The sequence below is a fragment of the Budorcas taxicolor genome, chromosome X (genome assembly GCF_023091745.1).
Source record: "Budorcas taxicolor isolate Tak-1 chromosome X, Takin1.1, whole genome shotgun sequence".
Lineage (NCBI taxonomy): Eukaryota > Metazoa > Chordata > Mammalia > Artiodactyla > Bovidae > Budorcas > Budorcas taxicolor.
Window position 1 is genome coordinate 99731985 of NC_068935.1, and position 23378 is coordinate 99755362.

At 40.1% G+C, this 23378-nt stretch overlaps 1 protein-coding gene across 1 annotated transcript in view; it reads left to right on the forward strand.

Annotated features, from left to right (window-relative positions):
* EFHC2 (EF-hand domain containing 2) overlaps positions 1-23378 on the forward strand; it is a 232816-nt gene that overhangs the window by 21629 nt on the left and 187809 nt on the right. The window contains exon 2 of the mRNA XM_052662724.1: positions 18445-18633. Within this exon, the coding sequence (XP_052518684.1) occupies positions 18445-18633 (189 nt within the window). The remainder of the gene's footprint in view (positions 1-18444; positions 18634-23378) is intronic.

Here is a 23378-nt window from a genome sequence, read left to right on the forward strand (position 1 = left end):
TGTAACATCCCTCAGCCAACTAAGAAACCCATTATTGAGGCCCTTTGGGTTGGTCTTCCTTACCCAGGGCAGGCCCTCAATAGGTGCCTGTCAATTGCTCCTGTCTACCTGTAGCAGCCATGCCTAAAAGGTAGCGAGATAGATGCAGTTTTGGGAGAATCATCTCTGGAATGCTTCTCACCAGTGTCTTCCACTGATGCCATGTGACAAATGCTTCTTATTTTAGCAAGAGTGAATATAAAGGAAGAAGAAAGACATTTGCTTTTGTGACATAAATCAGCAAGAAGCCTCTCAGGATGCATGGCTTATACAAAGCAGCCAGGATATCACATAGATGTCACCATGCAGGTTGTGACCCAAAGCCTCTCTGCCATGCAGTGGGATGCTCCTTTTTCCTTGTTAGCATTCAGTTTGGTTTTTTCTGGAGGCAGCAGATTTTTTCTCTGAACATTCATCAGGCAGTGCCCTGTAGGAGACCAGTCTCCCAAGAACAGGATTCCAGGTATGCAGGAGTGCAAATGTAAAGGGATTTCTTGGTTCATTTCCTGAGGAGGTTTTCCTGTTCCTACCATTGTAGGAAGGGCAGAGTCAACTTTGTAGGGGGGATTCCCCGAAGCAAAAAAGAAAGGAGAGGCAGACATTTTCACTCTCTCATTAACCAAAGCCCTAGAATGCCCAGTTTTGACCTGGGAACTCCATTATGACAAAGTGATAAGTTTGGCCAGTTGAAGACCAAACAGATTCTTTGCTTTTCTGACTACATGTTTGGCATTCCAAAGAAGGGAATGGTCATGAACTGCTGGAGTTTGGGGGGCTATCAGGTCAGTTCACATGGCTGAATGGTTAATTTAGACCACCTTCTCTTCTTCACTTGCCTTTGGTATTTGAAACAGAGATGTTTGTATTGTCATTTATAGGACCGTGTTTCATCTCGTTTCTGTGAGACGTCAGTCATTCATTGCTCATCTGTATTCATGTTCATACTTAATACCTTATAAAAGGCACCTGAGTAGAAACTCGCCTTGTTACTAAGGAAAGTAAACCCTCTCTTGCCTTTTATTGTTAATGGAAATTTTTATGGAGATGATTGTAGATTTACATGCAGCTATCAGAAACAATACAGAGAGATCCTGTGTATACTTTACCCACTTTCCCATTGGTAATATATTGCAAAACTACTATAGTAGCACAACCAGGATATTAACGTTAATATAATCTGTCGATCTTATTCAGATTTTCCCAGTTTTATTAATACTTGTACTCATTTGCATGTGTGCATTTTATCGCCACAGTTCATCACATGTGTCGGTTACTGTGGCCATCTTGACAGTGAATGTGCAGAACAGTTTCATTATCACAAGGATCCCTCCTGTTATCACAAAGATCTCTCCTATTGCTCTTTTATAATCATACTTCCTTCCTTCCCATCAGCCTCCCCCGACCCTTTACCCCAACTCTTGGTCCTGCTCTTCCCCATTGCTTCCCTAACCCCTGTTCTCCATTTCTAAAATTTTATTACTTTTAAATATTACATAAATGAAATCATAAAGTATGTACCCCTTGGGATTATTTTTTTTCTCACTCGGCATAATTCTCTGGAGTTTTATCCAGGTAGTTGCATGTATCAGTTGTTCATTTCCATTGCTGAGTAGTACTCTGTGTGTGTACCACAGTTTCTTTAACAGTTTACCTGTTGAAGAAGTTCTTGCCTATTTCCAGCTTTTGGTTGTTATGAATAAAGCTGTTACAAATATTCATGTACAGGTTTTTGTGTGGACATGTGTTTTCATTTTCTGGGATAGATGCCTGAGAGTGCAATTGCTGGATCTTATGATAACTGCCTGTTTAGTTTTATTTAAAAAACCTAGCAAGCTGTTTTTGAGAGCAAATGTACCATTTTACAGTCCAGCAACAGTGTATGAGTGATCTCGTTTCTCTGCATCTTAGTTAGCATTTAGTGTTGTCACTGTTTTTCATTTCAGTTATCTCGATAGGTGTGTAGAGATATCTCATTCTAGCTTGAGTTGTCATTTCTCTGATGGCTAATGAGTTGAATATCTTTTCATGTGCTTATTTGCCATCTGTATATCTACCTTGGTGAAATGTCTTTTTATGTCTTGCCTGTTTCTAATTGGATTGTTTTGTTTAACTGTTGAGTTTTAAGAATTCTTTATACATTCTAGATACTAGCCCTTTCTCTAAGATGTGGTTTGCACCTTTTTTTTTTCTTCCAATCTGTAGCTTGTCTTTTTGTCCTATTAACTGTCTTTTGCAGAGCAAAAGAAAATTTCAAGTTTTAATCAACTCTAATTTATCAAATTTTTTCCCTTTATGGGCCACACTTCAATAGTAAGCCTAAGAGCTCTCTGCCCAGCCCTAGATTCTGAAGTTTTTTTCCTATACTTTTTCCTAAAATCTTTGTAGTTTAACACTTTCTGTGCAAGTCTGTGAACTGTTTTGAATTAATTTTTGTACAAAGTGTGAAATTTAGGTCGAGATTCATTTGTTGAAAAGGCTAGACTTCCACCATTTAATTGCTTTTACAACTTTGTAAAAAAAAAATCATTTGAGCATATTTGTGTGGGTTTCATTCTGTTCTCTATTCTGTTCCTTTGATCTATGTCTATCCTTCTGCCAATGTCACACTGTTTTTATTCCTGTAGTAATATGTGTGTGTGTTAGTTGCTCATTTGTGTCCAGCTCTGCTTCCTCATGGACTTTAGCCTGCCAGTCTCCTCTGTCCATAGGATTCTCCAGGCAGGAATACTGGAGTGGGTTGCCATTTCCTCCTCCAGGGGATCTTCCTGACCCAGGGATCCAACCCACGTCTACTGCGTCTCCTGCATTGGCAGGCGGATTCTATACTACTGAGCAATCTGGGAAACCCATATGCTTTACATAAGATCAATTAATAATCTTATTCTGTTTAAAAAGGGCATTAAAGCAAGCTTTTAAAGACTAAATGCATTAATTTGTAATACTTTACATTGCAAGTAATGGAATACCTGACGAACAGAGGCTTAAACAAGAAGGGGTTTATTTTTTTCACCAAGCAGGGAGTCTGGAGGTAGGTGGCTACTGGCACACATTTAAAGGCTCTACTTTGAGCCAGGATCTCTGCAGTCCTACCCACCTTCCTGCCATGATCCCAAGATGGCTGCTGTGTAGCTCCAGACATTATGTATATATCTCAAGGCAAGAAAAAGTGAGCTAGAGGCAGCATCACTTGTATTTGTTCCTTGGCTTAAGAGGACAAAAGCCTTTTCCAGAATCCCAGAACAGAACTCTGAAAAGGAGGCTGAGGAAGCAAGTGGAGTGTTTAGCTTTATCTAGCTTTTAAATGGAGTCCAGCAAGGGAGAAGGAATTTGGGAATGGATGTACTAATCTGCTAGGGACTTCCCAGGTAGCACCAGTGGTAAAGAACCCGCCTGCCAATGCAGGAGAGTTAAAAGATGTGGGTTCGATCCCTGGGTTGGGAAGATCCCCTGGAGCACGGTATGACAACCCACTCCAGTATTCTTGCCTGGAGAATCCCATGGACAGAGGAGCCTGGTGGGCTGTAGTCCATAGGGTGGCAAAGAGTTGGACATGACTGAAGCACAATGATTATGGTTTCAGTGTGTCTGCCCTTGATGCCCTCTCGCAACACCTACCATCTTACTTGGGTTTCTCTTACCTTGGACGTGGGGTATCTCTTCACTGCTGCTCCTTACCTTGGACGAGGGGTATCTCCTCACCACCGCTCCTCCTGACCTTGAATGTAGAGTAGCTCCTTTTGGCTCTCCTGTGCATGTGCAGCCACCGCTGCTCGGATGTGGGGTTGCTCCTTTCGGCTGCCACCCCTGACCTCGGGCATGGGGTAGCTCCTCCCGGCTGCTGCGCCTGGCCTTGGACAGGGGGTAGCTCCTCTCAGCCACGCTTCTGCGAGGTCTGTCACAGCCGGTGCACTTCTGCCACACGATCCATTGCTTATATCTACTACTATCTACTACTACTACTATCTATGGTGCTTATATCTACTACTGTGGGCAGGAATCCCTTAGAAGAAATGCAGTAGCCATCATGGTCAACAAAAGAGTCCGAAATGCAGTACTTGGATGCAATCTCAAAAATGACAGAATGATCTCTGTTCATCTCCAAGGCAAACCATTTAATATCACAGTAATCCAAGTCTATGCCCCAACCAGTAATGCTGAAGAAGCTGAAGTTGAATGGTTCTATGAAGACCTACAAGACCTTTTAGAACTAACACCCAAAAAAGATGTCCTTTTCATTATAGGGGACTGGAATGCAAAAGTGGGAAGTCAGGAAACACCTGGAATTACAGGCAAATTTGGCCTTGGAATACAGAATGAAGCAGGGCAAAGGCCAATAGAGTTTTGCCAAGAGAATGCACTGGTCATAGCAAACACCCTCTTCCAACAACACGAGAGAAGACTCTACACATGGACATCACTGGATGGTCAACACCAAAATCAGATTGATTATATTCTTTGCAGCCAAAGATGGAAAAGCTCTATACAGTCAGCAAAAACAAGACCTGGAGCTGAATGTGCCTCAGATCATGAACTCCTTATTGCCAAATTCAGACTCAAATTGAAGAAAGTAGGGAAAACCACTAGACCATTCAGGTATGACCTAAATCAGATTCCTTATGATTATACAGTGGAAGTGAGAAATAGATTTAAAGGACTAGATCTCATAGATAGAGTGCCTGATGAACTATGAACTGAGGTTCGTGACATTGTACAGGAGACAGGGATCAAGACCATCCCCATGGAAAAGAAATGCAAAAAAGCAAAATGGCTGTCTGGGGAGGCCTTACAAATAGCTGTGAAAAGAAGAGAAGCGAAAAGCAAAGGAGAGAAGGAAAGATATAAGCATCTGAATGCAGAGTTCCAAAGAATAGCAAGAAGAGATAAGAAAGCCTTCCTCAGCGATCAGTGCAAAGAAATAGAGGGAAACAACAGAATGGGAAAGACTAGAGATCTCTTCAAGAAAATTAGAGATACCAAGGGAACATTTCATGCAAAGATGGGCTCGATAAAGGACAGAAATGGTATGGACCTAACAGAAGCAGAAGCTATTAAGAAGATGTAACAACATACACAGAAGAACTGTACAAAAAAGATCTTTCACGACCCAGATAATCATGATGGTGTGATCACTCACCTAGAGCCAGACATCCTGGAATGTGAAGTCAAGTGGGCCTTAGAAAGCATCACTATGAACAAAGCTAGTGGAGGTGATGGAATTTCAGTTGAGGTATTTCAAATCCTGAAAGATGATGCTGTGAAAGTGCTGCACTCAATATGCCAGCAAATTTGGAAAACTCAGCAGTGGCCACAGGACTGGAAAAGGTCAGTTTTCATTCCAATCCCAAAGAAAGGCAATGCCAAAGAATGCTCAAACTACCACACAATTGCACTCATCTCACACGCTAGTAAAGTAATGCTCAAAATTCTCCAAGCCAGGCTTCAGCAATACGTGAACTGTGAACTTCCTGATGTTCAAGCTGATTTTAGAAAAGGCAGAGGAACCAGAGATCAAATTGCCAACATCTGCTGGATCATGGAAAAAGCAAGAGAGTTCCAGAAAAACATCTATTTCTGCTTTATTGACTATGCCACAGCCTTTGACTGTGTGGATCACAATAAACTGTGGAAAGTTCTGAAACAGATGGGAATACCAGACCACCTGACCTGCCTCTTGAGAAACCTATATGCAGGTCAGGAAGCAACAGTTAGAACTGGACATGGAACAACAGATTGGTTCCAAATAGGAAAAGGAATACGTCAAGGCTGTATATTGTCACCCTGCTTATTTAACTTCTATGCAGACATCATGAGAAACGCTGGGCTGCAAGAAGCACAAGCTGGAATCAAGACTGCTGGAAGAAATATCAATAACCTCAGATATGCAGATGACATCACCCTTATGGCAGACGGTGAGAGGAACTAAAAAGCTTCTTGATGAAAGTGAAAGAGGAGAGTGAAAAACTTGGCTTAAAGCTCAACATTCAGAAAATGAAAATCATGGCATCCGGTCCCATCACTTCATGGGAAATAGAAGGGGAAACAGTGGAAACAGTGTCAGACTTTATTTTGGGGGCTCTAAAATCACTACAGATGGTGATTGCAGCCATGAAATTAAAAGACGCTTACTCCTTGGAAGGAAAGTTATGACCAACGTAGATAGCATATTGAAAAGCAGAGAGATTACTTTGCCAACAAAGGTCTGTCTAGTCAAGGCTATGGTTTTTCCTGTGGTCATGTATGGATGTGAGAGTTCGACTGTGAGGAAAGCTGAGTGCCAAAGAATTGATGCTTTTAAACTGTGATGTTGGAGAAGACTCTTGAGAGTCCCTTGGATTGCCAGGAGATCCAACCAGTCCATTCTAAAGGAGATCAGTCCTGGGTGTTCTTTGGAAGGAATGATGCTAAAGCTGAAACTCCAGTACTTTGACCACCTCATGTGAAGAGTTGACTCACTGGAAAAGACTCTGATGCTGGGAGGGATTGGGGGTAGGAGAAGAAAGGAGCGACAGAATGAGATGGCTGGATGGGATCACCAACTTGGAAGACGTGAGTTTGAGTGAACTCTGGGAGTTGGTGATGGACAGGGAGGCCTGGCGTGCTGCAGTTCTTGGGGTCACAGAGTCGGACACGACTGAGCTACTGAACTCAACTGAACTGAACTGAAGCAACTTAGCATGCATGCCTGTAGTAATCAGCTACAATGAGCCAGTGATGTTAACTGACTTTGGTGGAAGTCTTTAGAATTCTTTTTATTGATTGGTGCTCTGAGTTTAATTATTTAGAGGGAAATAAGAAGTGTTTTCTGAGGAAGGGCTGCACAACATTATTCAATATATAGAACCAACCTTATTGTTACATTGAGTTGATGGCTGAGAATCATGAGCATAACATTTTTCCAGGTTAGGTTTGGAAAGAGAAAAAAATTAGTTTAAAAATATTTGAAGTTTTCTTTGACATGACTTTTTAAAATTTTCACATTTGGGGTTTCTTTTTGAGTGATTTAGCTTTATTAATAAGTAATGATAGCTTTCATGCTCCTCTGGTCCTGAGCTCTACCCAAGGCAATTTTGTTATTATTTTCTCTGGGAGGTTCATAGGATTTGCTCAATTACTTCTTTTTCTCTATAAAAATACAGAAAAGAAGAAAAGAGAAAATGAATTTCTAAAATAAATATGCTCTGAAGAGAGAGCTAAAAAACAATCTATTCATGGAACAGAAACAAACTAGTCCCAAATCTAGTCAGACAGGACTACCTATGAATGATGTGTGTGTGTGTATGTGTGTGTGTGTGTATTACCCCATGGACTGTGTACCCTGCCAGGCTCCTCTGTCTTTGGGACTTTTCAGGCAAGAATACTGGAGTGGGTTGCCATTTCCTCCTCCAGGGGATCTTCCTGACCCAGAGATTAAACCCACTTCTCTTGCGTCTCCTGCATTGATGAGTGGATTCTTTATCACTGAGCCACCTGGGAAGTCCACCTAAGAATGACAGTTTTACATATATATTACCATATGTAAAATAGATAAGCAGTGTGTTTGATGTATGATGCAAGGCACCCGAAGCCAGTGCTCTGTGACAACCTGAAGGGATAGGGTGAGGAGAGAGGTGGGAGGAGGGTTCAGGATGGAGGGGGACACATGTATCCTATGGCCAATTCATGTTGATGTATGGCAAAAACCATCCTGATATTGTAAAGTAATTATCCTCCAATTATAATAAATAAATAAATGTAAAAATGAATGATAGTTTTAGGTAATTTGGTATCAGATTTTCCACCAACCTCAAAAAGTAGTTAGAAAAGTAAGTTTTGTTGACATATATTAAAATATTAAATATTAACTGGTTCTCTTCAGGCCCTGAATTTTTAGTAACTTCTGGTGGCTCTAAAAGGGTATCTGTAGTACTCTCTAATACCTATTCTGCTTTTAAGAGATTGAGTCTAGGTCCAATTGTCTGATCTGTTCCCTCCCTCCCACATCATGGTGGTTGTTTTTGTTATTACCTTTGTCAAAAGCAAAAGTGGTAATTCAACCCTGATGACTTAAGCAGGGGGAGATCTATTCCTTTTCTCTAAGAGGGCACACACAATGTAAGGCCTAATATTTGTGGGCTCAGGCATTGAGTTTTCATCCTGGATTCACTATTTCTATTAGTTGACTGGCGTTGGGCAAATTACTTAAACTCTGTTCTTGAGTATCCCCATCTTTACTCAGAGATTTTTTTCTGATAATTAAAAGAATGTATCACTTCTAAAGTACTTAGAGGACTGCCACACATGTCAGCTTTTGGCTATGAGAATGGTATTTACATGTGCAAAGATGCGCTTCTAACTAATGGTGGCCCTAATGACCTGTCAGGTTCTTACCAGACACCTTATTCTTCTTGCTTTGGTCATAGCAAGGTTGTCAAGCATCTGGGCTTTGGATGCAGTCTAGGTAGAAACAAAGAGACTCTGATGTGCTGGAGCTCTGAAAGAGATTATACATGCATAAACAACTCCCAATACTAGTGATTATAACCTGCTTCTTAGTTTGGGTTAGCTTTATGGTTTTTATGGTGGGCCTGGCAACTTACGATTATTTACTAATCAATTCAATCATGTGATAGACTGCTCTTCCAGTCTCTAGCAACAGAGAAGGGGTGGTGGTACCAGTTATTAATGTGATGTGAAACATCAAGGAGAGTCTGGCTTTGGCTGCTCCCTTTCTGGTGGTGGCACTGTAAGTGTGATGGGACCCAAGGAGTTAAGGTATCAAGGAACACTGGGTCTGCGGATAATATGTTCCTGATGTTATCATTTGCTAAAACATTTGCCTAATCTCTTTACACTGAGATTGAGCACCATTTCACAGCTACCATGGCATAGGGCAGGTTGACATCTGATCCTAAGAGATTGTAATGGCAAATCTCAAGCTTGTGTATATGTATGTGTGTGTTGGGAGGGGCAAACATTTGAAACAGGTTCCTATGTACTTTTATATCACACCAAACAAATACTCCAAGCAATTAGTTTCTGAGCTATAGAATTTTGAATTGAAATTTCAAGTTAATATTCTGATAGTACAGAAATGGAATTTTTGCATGCTGTGCTGATGAAAATAATGATGTCAATGGAAATTGACATCATTGAACTTAAGGAAGCATAGGTATATTGTTGTTGATTGGGGTTTGGATGTGTGAATTCACAACTCACAAATCAAGAGTTTTGGAAAGCATTTAGTAATAGTTCCTTTCATGTTAAAAGTATTCAAGAATCTTGTCTGGCTGACTTGATTTTACTTAGCAAAAGAGTTTAAAATATTTGACAATATCTAGCTAATAGTCTGCATAGAGAAATTGCTCATCAATTTAGCAGGAACTTGATTGAACTACGTTCTAAACTTTAGGCATTGTGATTTCTCTTCAGTTTTCATCTCACTGGTAGTTTACAGAAAAAGGCCCCCTTGTATGATATACTTAGTCATTGTCACTAGCTGGACAGAAATGTACTGACAAGAGTTCATAGCACTTGTGTAGATGTATGGTGGGGGAAGCCCTTTGCTTCTTCCAGTCTCTTCTCTTTGCCTTGCTGCTGTGATGGTGACCAGGAAAGGGAAGGCCAGCCTTGCTGAGGGCTCTTCAGGCTCAATCCAGTGCTTTAGTTTCCTTCAGAAATTTCAGAAATGAGAAGCTCAGCCAATGCTGTTACATCCATATTTGGGAGCTGCAGCAATATATAGGCTAAGAAGCCAGGTGATAGAAGTACTTTGTTGTCCTTATTGATATTTCTGCTCTCCTTCTTACCCCTTCCCAAGTGGAAGTGAGGCTGGCATGAAACTTGCAAGTCACCTCCCATGTCTCTTTCTTTCTTAACACACCCACTCACACATGTTGGTTTCTTTACCCAATGTCTACTGTAGCAGTGCTTCTCCAAGTGTGGTGTGTATCTGTGACACTGAGAGTCTTTAGAAACTTCTGTAGCAAATTGACCTTGCCATGATATCTGAGGGTGTGATCAGTGAGCTTGTAAGTTTTTATGTATTTGTTTTTATTTCAAATTTTTATAATTAATTTTATTGTAGTCTATAAAAGTATCAGTCTGAAATGATCTGGGAAAAGAAACAATCAAACTTGCCCTTCCTCAATGATGGTTTGAAGGTTCTGTCCCATATGATGCCCTTTCCTTCCCATTCCCATTGTATTTACCCTCTTCAGGCCTTTTTCTCTCACCTTGTACCTGCTTAGCTGCACTAGCAGCTAACCTCACCTGCCTGCTTCTCACTTCTCATTCGAATCCATCCTTTTTTTTAATGTCAGGTGGAAAGAGGTGAATTAATTATATTCCTTCATTTATGACACAATGCCACCATTGATTTGTGCAAGGTCTCTCTCTTGTTTTATGTATTTTTATTCCTTATCATTCCCAATCCTTAATCTCTTTCCCTTTCAACTTTATATAGGCTTCCATACAGATGCACATTTAAATGCAGAAGCACATTTGATGCACATTTAAAAAAAATTAATTTTATTTTTGGCTGTGCTGTGTCCTTGTTGCTGTGTGCTGGCTTTCTCTAGCTGTGGCAGTTGGGGGCTACTCTTCATTGTGGTGCACAGGCTTCTCATTGCCGTGGCTTATCTTGTTGCAAAGCATAGGCTCTAGGTGCCCAGGCTTCAGTAATTTCAGCTCAAGTGGAGGCACTAGGGTATGTGGCCTTCAGTAGTTGTGGCACACAGGCTTAGTAGTTGCGGCTTGTGGGCTCTAAAGCACAGGCTCAGTGGTTGTGGCATACAGGCTTAGTTGCTTCATGGCGGGTGGGATCTTCCCGGATCAAGGATTGAACCTGTATCCTCTGCAATGGCAGGTGGATTCTTATCCACTGACCACCAGGGAAGTCCTGATGCACATTCTTAAATCTCTGTGTGTTCTTGCAAAATATATAGTGTTGTTTTTTTTAAATGTGTAAATGATATAGTGTGCTGCAGATACCATTTTTCACTCAACAGTATGTTTTAAGAATCTATGTTGCTATATGTACATCCAGTGCTGTGTTGCTGCTAAGTCGCTTCAGTCGTGTCCAACTCTGTGCGACCCCATAGACGGCAGCCCACCAGGCTCCTCTGTCCACAGGATTCTCCAGGCAAGAACACTGGAGTGGGTTGCCATTTCCTTCTCTCTCCAATGCTATGTGTCCTTCCCAAATCCATATGTTGAACCCTAACCCCCCAGTGTGATGGTGTTTAGAGATGAGGTCATTAGGTTTAGATGAGATCATGAGGATGGGGCCCCCATAATGAAATTCATACCCTTATGAGAAGAGACACCAGAGAGCTTGCTGTCTCTCTCACTGCCCTGTGAGGACACAGGGAGACATTGGCAGTCTTCAAGGCAAGAATAGAACCCTCACTGGGCAACTGAATTGGCCAGCACTCTTGTCTTAGACTTCCCAGGCTCCAGAACTGTGAGAAATTAGTTTCTGTTGTTTCATCTATGACATCTACGGTCATTTATTATGATAGCCTACATACGTCTGGTTTATTGCTTCAAAGAAGTGAAATGATATGAAGATCCACCATAGTGTACTTATCCATGAAGCCATATTTTCTTATCTGTTTCATCAACATATTTATCGAGGTTGTCTCCAACTTTCCCAAAATATAGTATGTCCCATATGTACAACCCTTCAAGTTGTGGACTTTCAAAGATGTGAATGTGTGTTCTGTCAACACTAGGCATGAGTGAAATTGTAGCTTAGACTTACAGACTTACTTTGTTGGACTTACAAATTGGACTTATGAATGTGCTCTTTGAATGGAACTTGTTTGTATGTAGATGACCTACTGTACCATTACACATTGTCATATGTCTCCATTTATTGGCTACTGTGAGAATTTCTCTGAGATACATATCCAGGAGTAAGATTCTTGAATCACAGGGAATACACATCCCTAGTTTTGCCAAGTAGTACCACATTGCTTTCCAGAATGATAGTTAACTGTCCCATCAGCAGAGCATTAGGGTTCCTATTTCCCTCTTCTCCTGTCCAATTCATCCCATTTCTCCAGGCTCAAGACAGTATCCAGCTACCTGAAGGACCTCAACACTATTACTCCAGCCCATCAGTTTATGGCTCAGGGTAAATAGACTTACCAGAGATTAGGGTCAATGAGCTTAGATTCAGATGCAGACTCCAATATTTACCATATAACCATGGGTGTGCTAGTCAACTTGTCTCTGCCTCTGTAAAATGGCTGTAATAATGCCTATCACATAGTTTTGAGATGGCAAAATTAGGTAATGCATAGAAAGATTCCCAGGTGGCGGAGTGATAAAGAATCTTCCTGCCAATTCAGGAGACTCAAGAGATGTGGGTTCGATCCCTGGGTCAGGAATATCCCCTGGAGGAGGAAATGGCAACCCACTCCAGTATTCTTGCCTGGAAAATCCCATGGACAGAGGAGCCTGGCAGGCTATAGTCCACGGGGTTGCAAAGAGTTGGAGACAACTGAGCGACTGAGCGTGTATGCAAATGGTATAGCTCATGGTAAGTGGTCAAAAATGGAAGTCTACTGCTTTCTAGTTGTTTTAGTTATCTAAATCTTGACTCCTCAGCCAGATGGTGGGTTTCCTCTTCAAGGCACGGCTGAGTTTTATGCTTATTTTAAATACTATATCTGGCACAAGGCTTCCCAGGTGGCACTAGTGGTAAAGAACCTGCCTGCCAATGCAGGAGCCACAGGAGACTGGGTTTGATCCTTGGGTCGGGAAGATTCCCTGGAGGAGGGCACAGCAACCCACTCCAGTGTTCTTGCCTGGAGAATCCCATGGACAGAGGAGCCTGGTGGGCTACAGTCCATGGGGTTGCAAAGAGTTGGACATGACTAAGCAACTTTGCATGCATGCATGCGTATCTGGCACAAAGTTAGGAATATAGTAAATGTTTAACAAACATTTGTTGGTTTGACCTGAGATGAGTTTGTGATTACCCAAAATACTTGCTTTGAAAGAGGGACATTATTATAAAATTCAGTGTTATTCCACCATTCATTTTAACCAACCCAGCTTTTGCTTTGCTATGGTGATTTGGGACTGACTTATGGTAAAGTCCACTCACTCACTTATGAGTGTTGTGTATGAGTGTGTGTCAGAGGGGAGTGGGGTGGTGGTGGAGGTTGTGGCAATGGATTATGGGACAGAGCCAGGCTGCCAGTCACCTTCCTAACCACTGCCTCTAGCTTTCCTCCAGCAGCCTTCTGCCTGGGTTGTTCTTCCTGGGGCATCTGTGTGGCCCCGACTCTCCTGAGCAAGGCTACTCAAGCCCTTCCCTGTTCTTCCAGGCTGCCTTCACTATAAGAAAAAATGAGGTCTTATATTTTCCTTTTAATTTTGGGGTATTTAATTTTTATTAATATTAATTTGTCATTGTTGTTCAGAGGCTAAGTCATGTCCGATTTTTTGTGACCCCATGGACTGCAGCACACCAGACCTCCTTGTCCTTCACTATCTCCCAGAGTTTGCTCAGACTTATTTCCATTGAGTTGATGATGCCATCCAACTATTTCATCCTCTGCCACCCCCTTCTCTTCCTGCCCTCAGTCTTTCCCAGCATTAGTGTGTCTTTTCCAATGAGTCGGCTCTTTGCATCAGGTGGCCAAAGTATTGGAGCTTCAGCATCAGTCCTTCCAATGAGTATTCAGGGTTGATTTCCTTTAGGATTGACTAGTTTGATCTCTTTGCTGTCCAAGAGACTCTCAAGAGTCTTCTCCAGCACCACAGTTCAAAAGCATCAATTCTTCAGTGCTCAGCCTTCTTTATATAACATTATATTAGTTGCAGGTATAAAATGTAATGATTCCATCTTTGTATATATTACAAAATGATCACAATAAGTCTGGTTAGCATCTACTATCACACAATAGTTACGAGGTTTTTTTGTTTTCTGGTGATGAGAATTTTCCAGATTTACTCTATTTGACACTCTCAAATATATACCAATAGTACAGTATTAACTATAGTCACGATGCTGTGTATTACATCCCCATGACTTATTTATTTTATAATTGAACGTTTGTACATTTTGATCACCTTCACCCATTTTGCCCACCCCCACCCTCCACCTCTGGCAACCACCAGTCGGTTCTCTGTATCTATGAGCTTGTTTATTTTTTATTCTTTTTAAGATTCCACATATAGGTGCAATCATATGATACTTGTTTTTCTCTGTCTGACATTTCACTTAGTGTTATGCCCTTAGGGTTCATCCATGTTGCTGCAAGTGGCAGGTTTTCATTCTTTTTTATGGCTGAATAATATAATAATATTAATTCATCTGTCAGTAGCCACTTTAGGTTGTTTCTCTTTTGGCTATTGTAAATAATGCTACAGATGGACATGGGGTGTACATATCTTTTCAAGTTAGTATTTTTATTTTCTTTGAATAAATACCCAGAAGTAGAATTGCTGAGTCATGTGGCAGTTCTATTTTTAATTTTTAAAGGAACTTCCATACTATTTTCCATAGTGGCTACATCGATAAATATTCTCACCACCAGTGCACAAGGGTTCCCTTCTCTCCACATCCTTGCCAACAGTTGTTACTTCTTACCTTTTTGACAAAATAGCCATCCTAACAGGTGTGAGGTGGTATCTCATTATGGATTTGATTTGCATTTCCTTGATGATTAGTGATGTTATACATCTTCTTATGTACCTGTTGGCCAGTTGAATATCTTCTTTGGAAAAATATGTGTTCACATCCTTTGTCCATTTTTTAATCAGATTTTTTGTTATTGAGTTGTATGAGTTCTGGCTATATTTTGGATATTAATTCTTTTTCATGTATATTATTTGCAAACATTTTATCCCATTTCATAGGTTGCCTTAAAACAAAGTATTTTTTTTAATTTTTATTTTTTTAAGTTTTTATTTTTACTTTATTTTACTTTACAATACTGTATTGGTTTTGCCATACATTGACATGAATCCACCATGGGTGTACATGCGATCCCAAACATGAACCCCCCTCCCACCTCCCTCCCCACAACATCCCTCTGGGTCATCCCCGTGCACCAGCCGCAAGCATGCTGTATCCCGCATCGGACATAGACTGGTGATTCGATTCTTACATGATAGTATACATGTTTCAATGCCGTTCTCCCAAATCATCCCACCCTCTCCCTCTCCCTCTGAGTCCAAAAGTCCGCTATACACATCTGTGTCTTTTTTGCTGTCTTGCATACAGGGTCATCATTGCCATCTTTCTAAATTCCATATATATGTGTTAGTATACTGTATTGGTGTTTTTCTTTCTGGCTTACTTCACCCTGTATAATCAGCTCCAGTTTCATCCATCTCAACAGAACTGATTCAAATGTATTCTTTTTAACGGCTGAGTAATACTCCATTGTGTATATGTACCACAGCTTTCTTATCCATTCATCTGCTGATGGACATCTAGGTTGCTTCCATGTCCTGGCTATTATAAACAGTGCTGTGATGAAAATTGGGGTACACGTGTCTCTTTGAATTCTGGTTTCCTCGGTGTGTATGCCCAGCAGTGGGATTGCTGGGTCATATGGCAGTTCTATTTGCAATTTTTTAAGGAATCTCCACACTGTTCTCCATAGTGGCTGTACTAGTTTGCATTCCCACCAACAGTGTAGGAGGGTTCCCTTTCCTCCACACCCTCTCCAGCATTTCTTGCTTGCAGATTTTTGGATTGCAGACATTCTGACTGGTGTGAAGTGTTACCTCATTGTGGTTTTGATTTGCATTTCTCTAATAATGAGTGATGTTGAGCATCTTTTCATGTGTTTGTTAGCCATCCGTATGTTTTCTTTGGAGAAATGTCTATTTAGTTCTTTGGCCCATTTTTTGAGTGGGTCATTTATTTTTCTGGAATTGAGCTGCATAAGTTGCTTGTATATTTTTGAGATTAGTTGTTTGTCAGTTGTTTCATTTGCTATTATTTTCTCCCATTCCGAAGGCTGTCTTTTCACCTTGCTTATATTTTCCTTTGTTGTGCAGAAGCTTTTAATTTTAATTAGATCCCATTTGTTTATTTTTGCTTTTATTTCCAGAATTCTGGGAGGTGGATCATAGAGGATCCTGCTGTGATTTATGTCAGAGAGTGTTTTGCCTATGTTCTCCTCTAGGAGTTTTATAGTTTCTGGTCTTACATTTAGATCTTTAATCCATTATGAGTTTATTTTTGTGTGTGGTGTTAGAAAGTGATCTAGTTTCATTCTTTTACAAGTGGTTGAATTGGGAAAGAAGAAGTAAAACTCTCATTGTTTGCAGATGACATGATCCTCTACATAGAAAACCCTAAAGACTCCACCAGAAAATTACTAGAGCTAATCAATGAATATAGTAAAGTTGCAGGATATAAAACAAAGTATTTTTGAACTTCTTTTCAGACTTCCTGCCAATGCATCATGCTTTGCAAGAGGCTATTGCCCTGAATCTACATAATCCTGGCAAAATATTCAAGTTCAAGCAGCAAATTCAGGATACTTGTTACCTCTGGAGAGGGAGACAAGGAGCATGAACTCTGAGGGAGGGCTTATATTTATTTTTTAAATATTTTATTTTTATTGGAGCATAATTGATTTACAAGATTGTGTTACTTTCAGGTACACAGCAAAGTGATTCAGTTTTACATATATGGTGGGCTTCCTAGGTGGCTCAGTGGTAAAGAATCCGCCTGCCAATGTAGGAGATGCAAGAGATGTGGGTTTGATCCCTGGGTTGGGAAGATCCCCTGGAGGAGAAGATGACAATCTGCTCCAGTATTCTTGCCTGGAAAATTCCATGGACAGAGGAGCCTGACGGGCTACAGTCCATTGGGTCACAAAGAGTTGAATATGACTGAGCAGACACACACACACATACACACACACACGCACACATATAGCAAAGTGATTCAGTTATACATGTATGATACATATGTTCATTCTTTTCTATATTCTTTTCTCATATAGGTTACTGCAGAATATCAAGTAGAGTTCCCTGTGTTATACAGTAGGTCCTTGTTGGTTATCTGTCATATGTATAGTAGTGTGTTCATCCACAAATAATCATATGATATCACTCATATGTGGAATCTAATTTTTAAAAAAACATACAAATGAATTCATTTACAAAACAGAAGCAGACTTACAGATATTGAAATCAGGAACTTGGAATGAGAGAGAGCTTTAATTGTATCTGAAATGTTCTATTTTTTTCTACAGGGCTGTGGTGTACCTGGATGTTCATAATATGATATATGATACAACAAATATATTAATATATCACATATAAATACCATGTGATATTTATTATACCATATATCATGTATTATCATGGATATTATATTAATTTGAATTTGCTGCTTATCATTTGTATGCTTATATTATCCATAAATAGCCCTGTATTTTTGAATATTTCCAGACTTTATATATAAGATGAAGTGATCAAATTTTGTGTCCTACTACCTTTTTTTTTTGGTTGACAGTTTTTGAAATTTGTCCGTATTGATGCATATAATTTTAGACCTCTGTATTTATATTCCATTTTATAAAGAGAACACAATTGAGGTATCTTTTCTGCTACTGATAGACATTTAGATTGTTTCCTATTTTTCACTCTTACTAACACTGCTGTAACAAATAATCTGATTTATAGCTCCCCATGTAAGGGACAGAAGACATTTAGAAGTAGACATGCTAGGTGTCTGGGCAAGCATATACCTTTCAGTTTGCTAGGTATCACCATATCTTTCCTCAGATTGAGTTTTCTGCTTTACTTTTCTACTAGCAGTGCATGCACATTGGTGTTGGCCCACATTTTTGCCAATCCTTGGAAGCATTGTCTGGGCTTTGCCCTTTCTGCTCAGATCCTCAGAAAAGATGTGAGGGGGAAGTGGGGAAGAGGGAGGGCAAGGTTCTACAATTAGGAGGAGAAAGTCAGCTCTGACAAATTTCCTGTGACACTTACTTTAATGAAGAAAAGATTTTATTCTCCATTTTGATGAAGATAATATTTCAATTTCTGTGGGAAAACTGTTACATTTTTTACTCTGAAGTAGAGAAGTTTCTTTTTTCCCCCCTGTTTGCATTCTTGGCAAATAAATGGAATAGACCAATTAGCAAGTTAATGTCCTAAATGTTCACTTGCAGTAACAGTTATTTTGAAATGTTTTAAATAGCATGGAGCATTGGGTTTGTTCTTATTGCTTTTCAAGGTTTTGAATTTGTTAAAATGAATTGAATTTAAAATGAGGCACAAGTTTATGGTGAAGATTGATCATAATTATTTGCCACTCTAATTTGCATTTTGTAATGGGAAAAATAAATGATGGGAAATGTGTTTACCTTTTAAAACAAATATGAAAAGGCAGAAAGAATAACTTTGGCCATTTTGGGTTGTTTCTTGTGTTCACAGATGGGAAAAAAGAAATTCCACAAATCTCAACACTGGGGCTTTTGCAACAATGTTAGGATGCTGGTGAGTGAAGATAAACCAGGAATAGGTGGAGAACTGCTTCTCGGACAGAATACAAAGCCAAAATACAGTGTATTTCCTAAAGGAATGGGAATTGAATCACCATCTTGGGTAGCTTTCGATAAACAGGTAAGTCACATGACATTGGGAGACATGCAGTCTTAAAATGTTACATGTACCTAAATATTAAGTAGATTTGAGGAAATGAGTCCTCAATGTAAATGTTCATCTGAAATGACATAAAAGTACTCTAAACAAAGAAAAGTTATCCCTGATTCTGTTTCTGACCAGGCACATTGGTCACAGGATGCCTAATGTTCATCACCTTTCATGATGAATGCTTATCAACCATTCTCTTATCTCCTGTCCTGGACAGGATAGTGTCCTTCTATAGACAGTAAGGGTCTAGTCAGACTGCCACTTTTGCTTAGCAATTGTCATTAACTAAAGAATTTTGTGTGATTCTGAATGTGCCATTGAATGCAAAAGGAAAATGCCTTCTTGTCTTTTTTCCATACTAATTATGGTTCCCCATCCTTGAGGACCAAGGGTGACAGGGCCAGAATTGTAGAAGTGAAGGAAAGAGGTGCCATTATTAGACAACAGTCTGAAGTTTTTGTGATGTGTGTTTGTGTGCATAACACATGCACATATACTGGGGTATTTACAATTGAAGTAGGCAGTCCATTTGAATATCTAAAAAGGGACTAAGAGCAAAGGGAGAAAACCCAAAGTGGCCAGTTGTTTCCCACAAGGCAGCTGTGTGGATATGCTCTGTTTTATCACACAGCCCTGTGTCACCATGGCCCCGTGGTCTATTTTCCGAGAATTTGTTATTCAATTATTTAGGTCCTATAAATAGAAACTAACTCAGGACTAAAGAATTCAAACATTAGTATGCTAAACTTACCAGGTAGTTTTTAGCAGCCTTAACATGGGGACTGGTTGGCAATGCTTTGATTCCAATTAAAATGTCTTCAGATTTGGCAGAAGTGACATATTCCATGTCATCCAAGTTAAGGTCAATCAGAGCACACACTTCTTTTGAAGTCCAGTTCTGACACTTATGGAGATTTAACAGACCATGGGAAAGCTTCTTTCTTAGGAAACCTTCTCTACTTTGAATGTGGACCAATATTTCGCTCTCTCTCTTTTTAAAATTTATTTATTTGGCTGTGTGGGATCTTCATTGCATCATGTGGGATCTTGCACGGACTTTCTAGAGGTGGTGTGTGAGCTCAGAAGTTGTAGCATGTGGGCTTAGTTGCTCTGTAGCATGTGGGATCTTAGTTCCCTGACCAGGGATTGAACCCTTGTCCCTGGCATTGGCAGGCAGATTCTTAACCTCTGGACCTGACCACCAGTGAAGTCCTCAATATTTCTCTGTTTTGGATTATTTTTAGTATATACCTTGCTTAATGCTGGACCTAGGATTCAGAAACACTTTCTGCTGACTTACTTGAGTGGCTCATGCATGGTTTCCTGTTAATATCAATCTTATAGGTGTTTGCACATCATCATTCTAGAATATTTAATTTGCAAGCATCAAAGAAAAGATTCTATTTTTATTTATGTCAAAAAGAGTGTATTGAGAATAGTTTAATCCACCAACTAATAAATAATGTAGGCCACAAGACATTAAACTATTCTCTTGCATTTAAAGTTGAAAATTCATTTTATTTCATGTTTTTCTCAATATTTAATATGTGCTTTTGAGTCTATTTTACAGTCTTTTAATTACTTATAAAATTGTGTAGAATATTTCATGAAGTTGGAATAATTTTAGCCTCAAACTACTTGAGAAAATGAAGAGCTTGCTCATTTCAGGCCTAACTAAATGCAACATAATTCAGTTATTTTGTTGGTCAACTTCAATTAAATATTCATTGAGCTTTAAATGAGACACTAAGACTATGAAATATTTACGTGCTCTGGTGAGATTGTGAACTACAGATTGGATCCTGGTTAATACCCAGAGCAAATTATAAAGCGCTTTTGGCATTTGTGGCTTAACAAAACAAGTCAACACCTGTTAATCGTTTTTCTTGAAAATGAGATACTTTCAACTTGAATCAGTTTTTCCAACAGCTTTTAATCATAGCAATATATCTAGGGCTACATTCTCAAAGAATATAGGGTAGAAATAAAGGCAGATTTTTGGAAAGTGCATCATAATTAATATCCGTAGTAAGTGCTCTTGATCCTCCCCACCCCCAACGGGCACCCCACCCCCCACAGCTAGTGCAGCAAGTGCTTTGGCTAACAACTCATTCCTATCACCCTCGATGGAGTGTTCTCTCGGCCAGTGGACATTGCATCACCCAGAGAGTTCACCTGGGAGGTTACCATGGCCACTTACTTCAGCATAGGATGGGGTAGCAAATGGCTGACTGATTTGTCAATGGTGAAAGGCTGAGCTTCTTTAACATGGAACGATTCTGTGTCATGTTTGATTTAGGCTCATGGCCCCTTGTGCATTACAAAAGTAAAGTGTTAGTTGCTTAGCTTTGTCCAACTCTTTGCGACCCCATAGATTGTAGCCCACCAGTCCCCTCTGTATATGGAATTCTCCAGACAAGAATACTGGAGTTGGTTGCCATGCCTTCTTGCAGGGGATCTTCCTGACCCAAGGATCGAACCCAGCTCTCCTGCATTGCAGACAGATTCTTTACTGTCTGAGCCATGAGGGAAGCCCTCCTTGTCCATTAAGCCTCGGCAAAATTTCATATGAGAATGCATCCTCCCTTGGCTGATTTCCCTTCCCTTGGCTGTTCCTCTCACTCCGTTTCAAGTTTCTCCCAATAGTATACCCTTAATAATAAATCAAACACACCTAAACCCCTGTTTCAGACTCTGCTTCTATGGAGCCCAACCTGAGATAATATTCCAGTTTCTGTCCATAATTCTAAAAGTGACCATGAAAACATTCTGCTCAGGCAGACCATCAGATTATAAGCAAAGAAGAGACTATTTGCAGTCACTCAAAACAGCCAGCATTTGTGATCCTCATGGCAGACATTTCTAGCTCTTTTATCTTTTCTTCACTCTCCCCTTTATTCTTATGGTGAAAAGGCCAGTTTTATTCAGGCTGGAGATGTCTCCACTTACACACTTTTGTGTTCCCAGGCTCCCTACAGCTAAGGCTGGCCACTGGGCTCACTTCTAGCTAATGACATGTGAGTTAAAGCTTATTAGGGTGGTCGTGGTTGTTCAGTCGCTCAGTCCTGTCCGACTCTTTTCGACACCATGGACTGCACCACGTCAGGCTTCACTGTCCATCACCAACTCCTGGAGCTAGCTCAAACGCATGTTCATCGAGTCAGTGATGCCATCCAACCATCTCATCCTCTGTCATCCCCTCTTCCTCCTGCCTTCAGTCTTTCCCAGCATCAGAGTCTTTTCCAATGAGTCGGCTCTTTGCATCAGGTGGCCAAAGGGTGGGGCTCTTGGGAGAGTGATTTTTCTAATTAAAAGTGTCAGGCTTAGCTGATATGTTTTTCCTGCTGTGTTTTCCTGTCTGGAAGGAGAACGTAATTCCTCGGGGCATAGCAGCCATCTTGTGAATGCAGCAGAGATAAAGGGAATCTAGGGCCCTGATGGCATCAAGTGACTACCATTTCAGGCCTGAGCCATGTCTCTCTGGACATCCTATTAAATGAGAAAAATAAACCCCTATTTTAGAGGTTCTCAACCTAGGGAGACCTTTGGAAATGTCTGGAGGTGTTTTGAGTTGTCCCAATGACCATGAAGAGAACTGGACTATGATAAAACAAGTGAGGCACTTGTCTTGAGTAGAGAATTTAAGGGGTGCCCATAAACTCAGTAATCAGCCAGGTAATATTTTAATGAAATAATTTTAAAATTTTTTGCTTATAATTTTTTAAATTATGGAAATATGACAACACATTTACAAGAAACTTGGGAAAATACAGAACAAGTTTACATATACTTCCACTATATATTACAATTATTTTTTAAAGTAGATGAATTAAGATTTTTAGTTGGAGTTTCAATATCAAACTCTCAAAAGCCAATAGATTGAATATACAGAGAAGTAGAAGGATATAGTAGACCTGAAAAGCACTATGAACCAATTCAACATAATTAAGATTTATACAATTTTCACACAACAGTAGGATACAAATTCTATTCAAGTTCCCATGAAGTATCTTTAAAATTAATGCAAAAATTCAGGATGAACAAAATAGCATGTTAAATAGACAGGATCAGTAACTGTGTCATGCTGAGCCATATTGGAGCCTTAGGCAAAAGGGAAAATCAGTAGTGCGAATTCCATCTTTATTTAACATGGTGGTATTTTGTTCATCCTGGATTTTTGGCATTAGTTTTGATGTTTTTCAATTGCCTCACCCTACGGCCAGACCTGACACAGAAGTGCTGCTGCTACTTGAATAGCTGGGACCCAGCCTTGTATTTTACATCCTGCAACTTGGGGAGGGTAACCCCCCAACTGAATATTCTACCTAAAATGCAAATACCATGCCCATTGAGAGACACAGCCCTAACATGTTTTTAAGCTTCCCTTGTAGCTCAGTTGGTAAAGAACCTGCCTTCAATGCAGGAAACCCAGGTTTGATTCCTGGGTTGGGAAGATCCCCTGGAGAAGGAAATGGCAACACTCTCCAGTATTCTTTTCTGGAGTGTCCCATGGACAGAAGAGCCTGGCAGGCTACAGTCCATGGGGTTGTAGGAGTAGGACATGACCTAGTGACTAAACTACCACCAACGTGCTTTTAAAACCCTTGCCAGTGGGAGGATTTATGCAAGTACCCAAACATAATTTTGCCTGATACTGTACCCACTGCCCAAAGACTAGTTATTTCGTTGAAGTTGTTTAAATATAAGCAAGCACA